The following is a 15805-nucleotide window of genomic DNA, read 5'->3' as shown; positions in this document are numbered from 1 at the left end:
GTGTCCCAAGCATTCATCTTGAATGGATGTATGACCAAGTTTAAATTTAGCAGTACATTTTTTTACCATCAAAAGTAAAGAATCTTTTAAAGTTGAATTTAATTTTTTTTATATGTCTTTGTCAAAGTAAATACTGAAAATTTAATTTTGCACATTTTAAAATGTGAAGTAGTTTACTCGATTTCCACAAACCGGCTACTAAACTAACACACTTAAAACTTTGTAACATACCATCTACAGGATCATACTTAATAAATACGTCATTTGGTCACAGTCGGGGCATCTCTGTGTCAGGCCGAGAATTTTCCGATCATTTCTCATAATCTCATGATTCTTGAATAAGTCTTACCTAAAGTATACTATTTTTTTCTTATTATTTTTTACTGTATTCAGCAGAGGAAATATGTTTTAATACTTACACTTTGGTTCATATTTGTTTTTCTAAAATAAAATTTAGCAGGCAAACCAAATTCTTCATTTATTCAAGAGATCAGTTATATATTTTTATTTATATATCTGCACTTTATATAAATGTATTGATCTTATTTTTGTTTTAATTTTAATATATTTTGTAATGAAGCATTCAGTACTAACAAAATTTTTGTAAATAAAGATTTTTAATTGAAAGTTTAATTAATTAGTTCTTTTCAGATTGTTTTTTTTAGTTCTGTTCAGAAATTATCTGATGCCCTTAACCCACATTCTGAATGTTTTGAAAGCCATATATTAAAATGACATTCCGCTGTGTTGTATTTTTATATAATTTCCTTTTTGCTTTATAACACAATTCGTTAAGATTGGTTTTAACTTAAGAAGAAGAGAGACCATTGGTTTCAAGGAGTTTGTTAAAAGGTTTTGGATTAATTGATTGAGGAGTGGGAGAGGCATTGTCATAAATGTAGTTTCCTGTTCTTGGGTTGTATTTGTTAAGCGGCTTAAGCAAAGACATTTGATCAGATGGTAATTAATAATTGCAGGAAAGCCATATATTTAGAATATAATTAGAAAGTCAGTCACTGTGCTGTATGCTTTAGAATTATGTGGTGCATTCTGTTCTTTCATAATTAGGTCGGTTGCTCTGTGAGTTTGTCGGGCATTGCTCAATATGTAAACCAAGACATGAGTTATTGAGTTATGATTGATTGTACCTCATTTTGTTTTGTTTATCGGAATCAATAATTGCGAGAAATGTAATGATTCTTTCGGTAAAGGAACACATTTTTCTCGTCGAACATGTCTTTTGTGAAGGCGACAAGTATACTGATTTAGTGAAGCACAAGTTTTCTGAAAAGTTTCTAAATATTCCTATTTCTCACCACAGTGCAATTCAAATTCTTATAGAAAAATCTCATGTAAGAGGCTCTGTTGAAGACGCTGGTTGAAGTGGAAGACCGTCTAAATTAAGCGAACAGAAGCTGATATTTCAGATGCTATGTCCAAAAGTCCATCAGAGTTAATGCGTAAGTTAGCATAGCAGCAAGATAATTGGACTTGCTATCACATATAAAGCTGTAAGGAAAGAACTGAAACTTTTCTCTTAGAAAGTAGTATGTGTTCAAGAACTGAAACCTACAGATCATGCCAAAAGACTAAATTGTTGTCATCGGTTTAAACATTTTACCGACCAAAATTCCATAGGTATCCACATTTTTACAGGTTAATTGTGGTTTCATATATTAATTCACCAAATACACGACTGTGATTGATAACGAACTCTGATGAATTACATGAACAGAATCTTTACACAAAGTGAAAATTGGACTCTAGGTCAGTGTGAGTAGAACGCGCATTGTGGGTCCAATCTTTTTTAAAAATGAAGTTAATATTGATTGTTATTGTGCTGTTTTTACAAACTTAAAAACTTAACTTTAGTCAGTTAACAGAAGTTGAAATTAACCAGCAAAAATTAAACAGGAAAACATCAATCGTGGCACCACAGTGTATATAGCTAACAGGTCGATGACTTTTTTACAAAACGTCTTTGGTGAACCAGTCGTCTCAAGAGATTTATGGCCTGCAAGAACACCTGATCTGTTTCTCCCAGATTACTTTCTTGGGGGGGGGGGGGCAGCAAAACAAGTAGTGTATTGCAACAGACCACGCATAATAGGTGAACTAAAAACCGCAATAATGGCATACATACAAGACATTCCAGTACATCAGCTGGTTAAAGTGTTTGTGTGTGCAGTGTTGTACTGATGTTGTTGGGGGTCATTTTCAATACCTTTTATAAACTGTTCCACTTATTGTTATATCAGTTTCTATTACATAATCAAATAAAAATACAAAGTAATAATTAAGAAAGTTTTGTCTTTACCCTTCCTTAATTCCAGTGTACATCAACTTTTTGAATGCATTGTATTATTTGCATATATTGTTCTTTTATATAGAACAAAGAACAGTAGAAACTTACTGATTTGCCATGTTTCTTAATTTATCTTCTCTCTAAAAGAATATCGCAGTTCAGATTTGTAGAAAGTTTGGGAACTGAAATTTTTATTATTGTCGTTTATGGATTAATGTTATCTTAAATAAAATGTTATCTTAATGTTGACATTAAATTTAGTCATATGGTGCTCTAATAACAATGTGGAAAACAACCCCTGAATAAAGTGTTTTAAAAAAATGCAAGAATATTATTTGAATATTATTTAACAATGAAACAGAGTGTAGTTAAATGTGCATAACTTAGATTTGAATTATGAGATATAATTATGAGATGTTGCATAAATTTAACTATGTTGAATTTATACAACATAGTTTTTCAAATAAAAGTTTTTGAGGAAATTTTTTGTTAACGATGGACAATTCATTTATCCTTTTTTATTATTTTTTTCTTTTAGGAAGGCAGATAGATTAAAAGAGAAAGTAGCAAATTCAAAAGACTTGTTAAATGATGATGAAGCATGGATCTGTCAGCAACAGCTGCAAGTGAGTTTAATATTTTTTACAATTATGTCGCTTTTAAGTAAGTTAGTTAAAAACAGCTTTATTAAGTAGGATATTCAAAATCATTGACTTTACTTATGTTATACTCGTCAGTATAGAAAGCTTTAAGGTAGGATAGATTGCTGTGCTAGGGACTGGCTTCTTGCTGTCTATGATGTCCTGATGCGTCACACTGTATTCTTCACTGCACTGTTAGTAATACCAACACTACTACAGACACCCATGGTAGAACTGCTGATTACATTTATGTGCTGAAGCTTTCTAAACTTTAACAAGTAATAATTGTGGAATATGATATCCACATTGAAATTCTTTCGTATTTATAAAATATCTTAATTCCATGCCCAATAACAGCTAATTCTTTTGTTGTTGCTTGCTTTAATTGCTGGATGTTTGCATTATAAAATTACATAATTTACTAATATAAATAGCATAAATATCAGATTGGGGTGTATAACTACTTGGAGTTTTTTAACACTGTCAAATCTATAGAAAGTTGTTTCATCAAATTCATAGGTTTAATTTCTTGAACTAGTTGAATTTTGTACACAGATTTGACATGTTAATGGATACTTTATGCACATTGCTCTTGAGAAAAACCTAAGGTTCAGAGTTAGGAAAGAGAGATATTTCTGTACTCCTTATGCAACTTGCAATTATATTCAAAACAAAAGTAGAGAGCAGCTGACTAAGAGAATGTATCTGTTGCTCGATAACACTTTGCCCTATACCGCACGCAAAACAGTCGATCTCTTCCTCAATTTTTGTTGGAATATTCTGAACCACCCTGGCACTAAGTGACGTTTTCCTTTTCACTCTTTTGCAAGACCGTATGGCTGGAAAATGCTATTCAACTGACAAAGAGGTGAAGATTGCCATGAGTGAATGTTAATAGGAGATGGCGGCAGGGTTGTGTGATAGGAATGTAAAAGTCGATACCCCGACTGACCAAATGCTTGGAACTGAATGGCAGATATGTGGAAAAATAGTGGAATACTTGTGTAGTGTGTGTGTTATATAAGTTTCATTAATAAATATGCATTTTTTGATTTTTGTGAAATGTGTTAACCTTACTTTCCAAACATGTCTTGTAGAAATAAGCTGTTGAAACACAAAAAACCCATCCTTAAATGGAGTTTACTTGGAAATGGAATCAAGTTGTCATTTCAATTTTAAAGTGGGGATCCCCTGTCTTGCCACCCTGCAAAGGAGCATCAGTAAACTCTGTTATAAGCCTGCCCATGTAAGATATAAATTGGTGCTATCTTACTAGTTTGATTTGGCTTTCTTAATGTTTCAGAAAATTTATCAGGAAGTATTGATAATTGACTTGGAATATGCTCTGGATAAGAAAGTTGAACAAGACTTATGGAATCATGGATTTAAGAAGTATATTGGAACTTTGCAGCAGTTAGCCAAAAATCAAAAGGTAAGAAGTGGTATTAAAAGGTAAATTTTCATTGGTTTTTTGGTCCTTGCAAATGTATAATATACAATTTAAAATCATTAAAACTTAACATTGAAATCCTAACGATAAAATAATTTTACTCCTCTATTTTTTTTCTTTATATGTTATTGACTTCTCATATGACTTGTAGAGCTATTATTTTCAAATTGAGCAACAGTCAAGCTCCAAGCTACCCTTCTGATATCAATTATTGGTCAGTTTGGTATCTCATCAGTAGAATAACCCTAACCTTTAACCATCCTCTCATCCTCTCTTATTCCTCTTGATAATCTGTTCCTTGTAACATATATTTTTAATTCATGTAAAGTTTAATCTATTTTGTGTTAATTTGGAAATTACCTGTCGGAAATGTTCTCTCTCTCTCTCTCTCTCTCTCTCTTGACCTTCTCAACTTAGATGCAATATGGAAACCAGAGATGTTAAACTCATAAAACTGATTATGCGCTAGTGCATTGCCTTGAAGTTCTTTTTAAACGGGTTTTTCTGTAATACATTTTTAAAAATATTTTAATGTTTATGTATATTTTTCTTTATAGAAAAAATTTTTTAGTAATTTATGGAATGATCGATTAATAATGAAGATAAAAAGTGTAATTTTTCCTTTTTGAAAGCGTGTTTGTGTATGTATTTTTGGTGTCATAACCATAATGTTTATAGGTGACCTATCATGAGTCAGAAGTTGGTTGCAAAAATAACAGTCATTCTCAAGAAGAGGAAAATTCTGGGCTAGGCTTATTTAGGAAACTGAGGATAGTAAAAGAAAAAATTATCTTATGTGCAAGAAGCAAATATTATTCCCAGCATGACATTTTAATGTTTATTTTATGAGATTTTGGTAGGATAAGCAAAAAGTATTATTCAAAATGAGAAGTAATAAAAACTGGTAATTTTTTTTACTGTAGTGGTATTTTTAATAAAAATGTTTTTATATTGAAACCAGTTTAATAATAGATTACATAAAATTAGTTTGAATCTATATTTGTCATTCAGTTTTATTTTCTGTAAATAATTGTAATAATATGTTAATTTTCTAAGTATACGCTAAATAAAAATTAACAGTCTACTTTTTTTAATTGAATTCTGTTTTATCACTAGAGTAATAGTTAACTGAATTTTGTTTCAATCATAGTGAATCATTCACATAAGAATCTCTTCATATGCGAGTATGAAGCATTTAAACATAGACTTAAAGGAAATTTTTATATAAAAAGAAATGTGTAGCATATACATAAAAAGATCCTTTACTTACACTTGATTATTTGAAATATATTAACTCACAACAGTGATATATCAGGAGATAGAGAGAGAGAGAGAGAGGAAAGATCTTTTTTTTTGACAATTAATGTTTTATAATGGCTTTTGGTAGTAATTTTTTTTTCCTTAAAATTTAAAAAAATGTGCAGTTTTGACTGGTCACTTTTATGAATTGGTTTGTCCTATAGCTGTGTAATAAATGTTGTTATCGTCTGTTGAGTATTTTTATTATGATTTATTGTATTTTTCTTTGTAGAATCCAAAGGTGGTTAATGAATCTCAAGCGATGTTGTCTTGGTGTCTGGATGCCGCCAGTGGATTTTATTTGTCATTGCTGCAAGAAATATGTTCTGCATTCGATTTAGATTTACCATTTAGAAGGTAGGTCTGACATTTTATTAACTATAGTTTACTTTTTAATTTTAGTTTAATTCTTCAATTATACACGTAAACTATTAATTATTGAAAAAAATTTGATACCCTTGTAAGCTAATATGGTGTTTCTATTTTTATTATAATTTCTCAGTAGCATGCTTTTTTATCTAATCCCCAAAAAGAGTGCATTACAATGATCTATAATATTATACTATACAAGGATTTGCTTTACTGATAGTTAAGGTTTGAATACAATACTTGTATAATAGTATGTGATGTGTCTTTCACAGATTTATGAATTAAAGTAAGTATAACTTATCTAGTTAAAGAAAATAAGATTTCTTGCTGCTGTTACTGTTTTTCTCTGCTGCATTCACAGTTACCCGATTATATCATACGACACAATCTTTTCGCTTGTCTTTTACTTGAAAATATTTTCTGTCCAAATTTTTTTCTTACTAGATGTGCGTTTGAATATTTTAAGGAGGAATTATCAAGCTTTCCTTTATTAGTACCTGGTGCAGGTTAAAGTTTTGTGTGACTATTTGATACGAAACACGGATAGTCAAAACTACCTGGATGAAAGAAATTGTGGATGTGAGGAAGGAGTGAAGAAAGCATGGTTTATCTACAGAGGAAAGTATACACAAAAGAAAAATTAAATTAAATTGCGAATGGGGCAAACTATCGCATACTGTTGCGTCAAGTCATTTTTCTAGGAGATCAGAGAATCATTACCTTAGATAAGGTATTATTAATTAATAATTCAGTCGTTTGATATTTGAATGTCAATGAATATAAATAATTTAATATTTGAACTGACCAGCTAAAAATTTTGCCTTAATGATTACTGATCATCTAGATACTCAAGAGCAACCTGAAAGTAGACTGCTCTGGTTTACTTAAAGAAAAATCCCTCACTCATTCGCATAATTATGTGGGAGAATATCCCCTAAAAATTCCGGTACAGAAACTTATATTCATAGGTATGTGGGCAACATTTCCTGTATAGTGCCCATAATTCATTTACAAACTGATGAACAAGATCCTATTGGATTTCTCTTTCTTGATAAACTAATTATTTTATATCATAAATAGTAAAAAAAAAAAAAAAAAAAAAATTTTCCAGACTATAAATTTAAATTACAGTATAGTTTTTCACTTACGCATTTGATTAGATTACAAACTGAATTTCTAATTGTTACTTCAGGTACCAGATACTATTAATCACTTAGAACCCTCAGTGAAATATAAAAAAAATTTATTTTTCAAATTTTATTTACTTTAATTCTTTTCTCCTGAAAGATATACTAAAATTCTTAAACATTGAATCGTAGCAAAAAGTCCAATAAGATGCTTAAAATATTATGCTAACATGAATAAAGAAAAATTGAAAACATGAAAATTGAAGAAATAAACAAAACAAGAGAATTTATTTATTTATTTTAACAATTAAATTATTTATTTAAATGAAGTAGGATTTCATTTTTTTGACGTATTATTTAAAAAAAATATTTTATAAAGTACATCCAGAGCAAATAAATACTAAAAATATATCTTTTATAGGAAGGAGTGGGACAGTTTGTGGTAAATGTTTTAAGATAAGAAATAGCAGACATTACTCTATGATTTCAGTTGTGTAAATTGTTATTATTTAGTTAAAATTAATTCATTTTTCAAGTATAATAATACAAATTATCATTGGTAATCCTGTTCAAACAATAGAACCTATACAAATAAAGGTGATAACCTTGAATTAAGTAAAGCGATTGCAAAAAAAACCATAACAGTAAAATGCACCTTAGTGATTGTGTGGACCTAACTATAATATTATATAATTAAAAATGACATATTCTATTTTATATAATACATATTTTTCTAAAGTCAATTCCTTTGGGAATCATATTCCTCTGTACTATACAAATTGTATTTACTGATCAACCTAAGTACAGAATTAATAAATAAAATAAAGTAGGATGACACTTACCATATTCCATTATGCATATAGGAACGCCTTCACCAATTACTCGCATCATCAGTTGCTCCACTTAACTTTTTACAAATATTCATATCAAATTACATATTAAAATCACAATTAAAATTGAAGTTAAAAATAATTTTATATTATACTTAATATAAAATTTAAAAATTCCTCTTCCAAATTAAATTAGAATCAAAAATAAATAAAAATTTAAAACAAATTTAAAATTGAAATTAAAAATTTAAAAAAATAATTGAACAAAGTAGAAATTCATCTGGACTAGCTAGCCAAAGTTATGTGTCTGTCGACAGTCACATAACTTTGACTAGACAATAAATTTTGGCATCAGAACCTGCTAAATCAAATACTGAGGATGAACCTTGCAGTGGTTGGCCGATTTCTGTTACTGATGAGAAGCACCAAAAGAGGTGGTGGTGGTGGGTGGGTAGATTTGATTTAAAATGATTGTTTCATCACACAATCGCACACTGTCGCCCAGATAGCCATGTTGAAAAAATAAGTTTGATATTGCACGATTGGGCTACTGTAAAACTGTTTACAGCAGGGGTGGCACACAAACTTAGAAAAAAGAAGAAAACGACTATCAGAAGAAATGTTATGAACAGTGTCTAAAATTATTATTGTGATGAGGAATATGACTTCCTTTCCAATATTATACGGGAGACTGCATCATTATGGCTCAGTAGAAAAACAATAGACCATGGAATCCAGCGTGTGGTTCACAACAATAAGAAAAATTAAAAATAACCTTTGTAAAAAAATTCTCCTGACAGTATTCTGAGATTCAAAACACGAATGTGACTAATTACTCATCGGATGATGAACAAGAATGCCAGCATTCTTCATTGACAGCATGAGAAAACTACTCAGTGTGGGGGTTTCATTTAACTATCTCTTTTCATTTGCAAGGTATTAGCGACTGTGCATTAAATGTTTCAGCCATCTTTCAGTATAAAAATTTAAAACATATTTTAGGTGAATTTAGAGTTTAAATTTAATATTTATGTATCTATTATTTTTGCATGTTTATAGAAGTTTATATTTGTATGTATAAACATATTTTTGACTGTTTCTGTCTATAATGTTTTAGGAAGGATGCAATTTATGCCAATTTCATGAGAGTTCGGCCTGTCTCATTTTTGAATAGACCTCATAAAAATTCTTGTTATTATATCTGTCAACATTGTTTAGTTCATCTTGGGGATATTGCTCGCTATCGCAGTCAAAGTAGACAAGCTGAAGCATTTTATCGGTAAATATTTAATATGTTTAGTAGTAATTTACATTAACCGATTGTTAGATTAATTTGCCAAAAGCATTGTAAGTTAATGTTCTTTCTAATATTTCAATTTGCATTTGTTAAGATTAAGGAATGGGAAGACAGAATGACATAAAAAACAAGATGCACTTGTTGGTTTTCGATTTGAATTAAAAATAAGTTGTAAAGGATGGTTGTTAAGTTGTATCTTCACAAACTGTTTGTAAGAAAAATTGATTTTCCATGATTTTTTTTTTGTTTCTATTTAATTTCACACCAAACATTTGTTATCCAATAAATGGCTTATTTAACATTAATTTTTTATCAATATTTGTTCAATTTGCTTTGTTGCTTTGTCTCTTCTCCCAGTATATAAGTAAACATCTTTCATTTGTAGATTTTCTTTAGTGCTGCAATGACTCCCTTGGTCCAGAGGCTGAATAAGGCTGGTGACATTTGGTGGCAGAAACATTGCTTTAATGAAGCCACTGCACAGTACTTTCTTATCTGGTTGTGATAGAATTAATGGTAACGACTTCTGGGAAAATGCTTTCTTTTCATTTAGAAATTTTTTAACTTCTATGACAAATTCATTGAAAAAATAGGCTTCAAATTATTTTTATTCATCCAGGCACTTTTTTGACTGGATGGAACCAGCAAAGCTTGAGGAACAATTTTGTTTTTAAATACAAATGTTTTTTTTTGTTTTCTCTATCGTAAGAAGCGTAATTTGTGGGTTTGTTGGAACAAGAAAAATTAATTTTTATGTTTTCTTAAAACTGCTCTAGTTTCTTTTGTTATAAACTATACCTTTGTTCTGAAGCATCCTGAAATTCAGATCCACTTCATCACAGTTGTAAACTTGATTGATCTAGAGAATACTGTTCTTTGTTAACCAATTGCTTTATTTTGACTGAAATGAATCGGCAGTTTCATTATAAGCATAAAATCTTTCACCGTTAAAGTATCTTTGTCAAAAGTATCTGACAAATGGCATATTTTTTCCACTTGTCTGATTAACTAGTCCTGGCAGAGAAACTTTCATCTTCCTAGTGTTGACATTGTACGTTTTTGTGGTGTTATTTCCTGTAATATCAGTCAAGAAATTGGCTATCCTTTTTCAATTCGAACCGATGTGCCTTTCCCTTGTAAGTTGAAAATATTTCATTAATTAAAATTTTATTTGGCTATAACTCTGGAACCAATGAAAATAAGTACAGCTTATGATATCTCATTGAAGAGCTCTCAATGAGGGCTTATTACTACACTTACGAAAAATTCCAAAATCCAAATTTTTTGGGCAAAGATTCCAAGATATTCTGTCAGCCTAGCAATGGAATTCAATTTTAGTCAGGCCTGTGTAGCAAAAAGTGTGGGAGTCACTCTTCGACACAGGCGTATCAGATATATTTTACAATATTAAAAAAGGTAATTCATTAATAGTGTGCACTTGTAGTTTTTAAGAAATTTGGATTAAAAACTACTATGGTCATAATCATGACCATACTGTATGTAATATTAATTTATTAAAATTCTCTTATTTGGATGCACTTATGTATTCTTACTTCATCAGTAATCATGGAGAGGAAAACAAATGAAAGTATACAGACTACAGATAAACTTTGTAGTATTTGATAGTTAATTCTATGGTGGTAATCTGTCACTTATGTTTTTGTTGTAGCAAAATTATTTTAGCAGCAGTGTGTATTAAGTGGAAAGATATATAAAGGTGGCATTTGTCAAAGGTCTTTATGGAAGTTCCTTTATTAAAGGTAGTTAATAGTTTTCAATGGAGCATGGCAGTAAAAGAATTTACTAATCATACAACTATCTAAATTGTAATTTGAATATGACTTGATTAGCCATTATTGATTGTTGGGAATAAAAAATTCATGAAAATTTTAAGCTCTTTTTATTTTTTAAATTTTATTGGAAAAGAGAGAATATATCTTCTAATACAATTATTTCTCTGTTCTGAAATTTAATATTTACTTACTGATTAAGGTATTTTTGGTTGAATTTCAAATCATTTTGAGATTTAAAAACATATTTATACATTTTATTTGTTTTTTTTAGGAATGTTGGCTTAAACATGAGTACCAAATTATAATAAAATATTTCAATCTGTTCTTGAGTTACAAATTTGTACAAAAAAAAAAAAAAGAATAAAACCAGTTACTAAAAGTTGGGGAAATTAAGCACTTCAGGATTTCTGTTTATAAGAAGCTTTTTTTTTAATTATTTATGAAACGTGCTACAAAAAAATTATGACCACATCCTTTTTTTTACAGCCAATACATTAATACATATGGGGTAAATTGGTTAATAATCTTGGAAGTAAATATAGAGGGTATTCGGGTGGATCCTCTGCAGGATATCATAGAGATCTGAAGAGCATTGTTTCTGGTGTGGTGAGTTTGGCCACCTTGTGTCCAAGTGCAAGGGAGTTGATCGCCGGAAGCAATGCTATAATTGTAGTAAGGAGGGACACATCAGTAGGGATTGTGGTGAGACCATGAAATTCTTTAGGTATGGTGAGGGAATGCACAGGTTAGGTGGCTGCATGAAGAAGTTAATGGTTAGATTCAACCAAGTTGATGCTAACAGGAGTAGACTGGTGCATGAAGCTGCCTGGGAGCTGGCAGTGAGAAGGCCAGCTGGCTGCTATTTTTGAGCTGGTGGTCGAATGTGTACCTTTCCCAGTTTCATAATCTTGCTGTTTAAGAACTGTTACAACGGTTTTGTGCCCTTATTGTTAAGTGAGAAGCATAGCTGACTTGTCCTGATGAGTGAGCCAAATAGGAAGCTGGCACAGGAAAAAGGGACAAAGACGTATGTGTTAACGTTTGTTGAAGTATCCAGAGTCCTTCTGATTATCAGTATTACTCCTAAGAGAAGCTTCGTGGTAGTTGAGCTCAGAGAGGTCACCTTAATTTGTAAGCTATATGTCTCCAAATTTGGGTTTGGAGGAGTATGACGGTTTCATTGATAAAATTGTAGCTGAGGCTAGGAGATGGTTGAGGGTGATTCTGGCCAGTAACCTTAACACTAAGTGCATGACGTTCATAGGGGTCAGATCCATGAGGAGGCTGCAAGTGATGCTGGTCTTTCCTCTCTGGGTGATGGATTTATGTCCAACTTTGAGAGGGGCAAGTTGGCAGTGTTCATTGATGTAACGTACTGTTACATTGCAGTACGCGTTGAAAATGAATTTAATAGCCTACTTTGGTGTATAATCCAAGGCAAACTTTAGGTGCATGGTGTAAGCGTGTACCTCAGGCAGTTGGTGAGACATACCTGTCTGATAGGTACATAATCACCAACTCTGAAGGTCTGTCAATTATCCATGAGGTGGTATGAAGTGTGCTGCAGGGGGCAGTGCTCAGTCCTCAGTCCTTTGCTTTGGAACATCACGTTTGTTAATGTGTTGAGGACTGGGTACCTGGATGGGGCACTGTGGTTGGTTTTGCAGATGGCCTGGCACTGATGGTTTTTGGCAGTACAGAGCTGGAAGTTGCAGAGAGGGGCTAATGGCAATCTGTATGGTGAAGGATTGGCTTCAGTTGAGGGGCTTAAAACTGGCGGAGCAGAAGATGGATGCAGTGTGTATGGCTGGTAAGCCATAGGCTTGACCCCATTGTCTTATGTGTCTGTGGGACTAAAGTTGTACCCTCACCTAAGGTTAAGTACCTTGGGATGTGGTTGAACAAATGGAAGCCTATTCTGGAACATACCTGGGAAGTGGCAGGCAAGGCTAGGAGGATGGTTAACGCTCTACCCAAGCTAATATGGAACTTGGGTGGTCCATCCACCAGTAAGAGAAGACTTCTTGCTTCATTGTTGTGGTCGGTCTGCCTATATGGGGTTCCAGTATGGGTTAGGGCCCCTAGAACCAGGAGGGCCATGGAGCTCCTTGATGATTTGCAGTGGGTGTTGGCAAAAGCCAACACCCACCCATTTGCAGTGGGTGTTGCTCAGATTGCATGTGCCTACAGGACTGTATCCAGCAAGGCTGCGTTCCTTATTGCCAGTGTGCTGCCCCTAAGTTTTACAGTAGAAGAGGGCTATGAGACAATGGAGTTCAGAGCCAAGTGTCGTGCATGATTGGCTAATAGGTCAGTGGCAGGAAAGGTGGCAGGCATTGCAAACAGGTGGTTGGACTAAATCCCTTCTCATTCCAGAAATTAACATCTGGATGGGAAGGAAGTTTGGAAACCTATGGCCCATGCAGTTTTTGAGTAGCCACGGTTGCGTTGGTGCATACCTCCATAGGATTGGCAAAAGAGCTTCCCCCTATGTAGATATTGCACAGTCATTGACTCCCTGTAACATGTTGTGTTCTGGTACATGCGCTGGTATGAGGAATGGTGTCCAGTATTAGAAGAATTGGGGACTGAGTGCGTCATTGCCAAGATGCTTGTTTCTGAGGCAGCATGGCGCACCATAACTGCCATGGTGGATGCCATTTTGCACGGTAGGGAGATGGATGAGGGTGAATAGAGGTTCTCTGATCTCTGTCTGTCCTCCGTACATATATTTGGGTAGTTGACCTAAGGGGATGTTGTTTTGCATTGGTGGATCTCTGTGTTTGTAATTATCTGTGTATCTAACCTAAAATCTTTGTCAATGTTTATCTTTGGGTGGATTTTGCTGTTCATTCGGGTTGTGCATTGTCATTATTATTGTTTTCATCGTGGTGGTATGTTATTCATCACAATTTTGTGTTTTTTCGTGTTCCTCTTGTTTTCAATCATTCATTCAGTTCATAGTGTTGTACTGTTATGTTGTGTTTCACAAGTGTCGTTGTAGTTTGACACATTGTTCTTTGTTCGGGCAGCATTGTTGCCTTGCACAGTGGTATGTGATGTTGTCTTTGTCATCATGTGAAAGTAATTTCATTGTCATGGTGTAGAACAACGTGTCACTAAGGTTAGCGTGACCTCAGGTTGTGATCATTTGTGTTTTTATGTTTTGTATTGTAAATTCTTGATCATGTTGTCGTCTAGCGCAGTTGTTTGTTGTTCGTGTATGAGTGGTTCTTGCATACTTAGCTTCTTTGTAGCAATTCGTTGTAGTGCTGATGTTGTTGCGTCGATTGAGGGGTGACTTGTATGTGTGTAGTTGTGGAAAAAAAATTGTGTTTGTGTGTTAGTTTTTATTGTGGTGTGTGTGGTTATAGGTCGTCACAGTGGTTTTTGTTCAGGTAGCATTGTTGCCTTGAATGGTGGTACGTGATGTCTTTGTTGGTTGTCATAATCATCGTTGTGCGAGTCGTTCTTCTAATCATCATATATATTATTATTGTCGTCAAATGGTTTGTTATAGTTTATTTTTTGTGGTGCATGCGTGTTGTTTCACTACATTGTTTCAGTGCATGAAAATTATACTTCATATTTTATGGTTATATTGAGATTTTGTGGCCGTGAACAGCTGAAGGTTGGATTGAGATGTTTTGGTATTGTGGTTTTGCAGCGGTGGTGATCTCTTACAGTGTAGGGATTCAGTAATGCTTAAAAAATGGGTCCAGTCCCCACATAGTACAACAGTTGTAAACAAAAAAGTATAGAGGGTATAAACTTAAAAAATACTCAAAGATTAAAATATGTGAAACATTTTGTTGCCACATACATGCCGAGCTTCATATCGGCAAACACAATGCTAGAAGCTCAAGATGTCAGTAGGAGTACAGTATATGTACGTGTATGCACAAGTGTCACTCCCACCTAGAGCTGATTATGCAGCTCTCCCTCCACAGCAGTGCTGCAGCCCCACCACTTACAGGTTCCAATAAAAGAGCAAACATCAGAGCGAATTTTCAATTCGTCATCAACCACCATCTGGAGAAGAAACAGAAGAAGAAGAAAGAAATTCTTGGCAGCTCAACATAGGCCTCAGACAGATGCTATATCCCTGCTGGAGCAGCAGGCTTGGCTGGCCTGCCGATGGAGTCACTGGGCGCAGACGCTACCTTCCCACCCCAGCTTGCTGGGCTTCAATCACCCTGGCCGGTGGACCCAACAGCAGGAGCTGGCCTGCAGTGGGATTGCTTGGGGAGAACCACCTGAGCCCCATCAGTGGAAGACGACCAACACCAACTCGACACGTGGGGCTCTCAGGGCCACTACTGCCACACTGTAGTGGGACCCCAACTGCCACTGAGGGGACGCTCGGTCTGATTTTAATGGATGAGCCACAACTCCCTGACTACAGTCAAGCCAGACCACATCACCAGAGACCAGCTTCCAGACCTAAAAACCCTTTTCAGAGCTACCTCACAAAATGCACAAATGGCCCTTTTCATGGCGACCATTCCAAAAACTTCAAACAGCCCTTTTCAAAGCTACCACAAGCTTTTAAATTGCCATGTGCTGTCGAAGTCATTTGGTGACAAGATAATTGGTAGTGCTTGTAGTAAATTCTTCGGTTTGATATGGTGGTGAATCATTACAATTCAGTTTTATTAGAATTCTCTTGTCATAAATTGAATTGTATATTTTGT

General features: G+C 33.6%; 1 protein-coding gene across 4 annotated transcripts in view; it reads left to right on the top strand.

Moving 5' to 3' along the window:
• Window positions 1-15805, top strand: part of LOC142327904 (nonsense-mediated mRNA decay factor SMG7-like) — a 78366-nt gene that overhangs the window by 14256 nt on the left and 48305 nt on the right. For all 4 annotated transcript variants that reach the window (XM_075371266.1, XM_075371263.1, XM_075371262.1 and 1 more), the window contains exons 3-6: window positions 2844-2931; window positions 4250-4378; window positions 5928-6052; window positions 9139-9300. In XM_075371266.1, coding sequence (XP_075227381.1) covers window positions 2844-2931; window positions 4250-4378; window positions 5928-6052; window positions 9139-9300 — 504 coding nt within the window. The remainder of the gene's footprint in view (window positions 1-2843; window positions 2932-4249; window positions 4379-5927; window positions 6053-9138; window positions 9301-15805) is intronic.

The sequence above is a fragment of the Lycorma delicatula genome, chromosome 7 (genome assembly GCF_047948215.1).
Source record: "Lycorma delicatula isolate Av1 chromosome 7, ASM4794821v1, whole genome shotgun sequence".
Classification (NCBI taxonomy): Eukaryota; Metazoa; Arthropoda; class Insecta; order Hemiptera; family Fulgoridae; genus Lycorma; species Lycorma delicatula.
The sequence above is the reverse complement of the archived record's forward strand: the minus strand, read 5'-3'. Positions and strand labels throughout refer to the sequence as shown.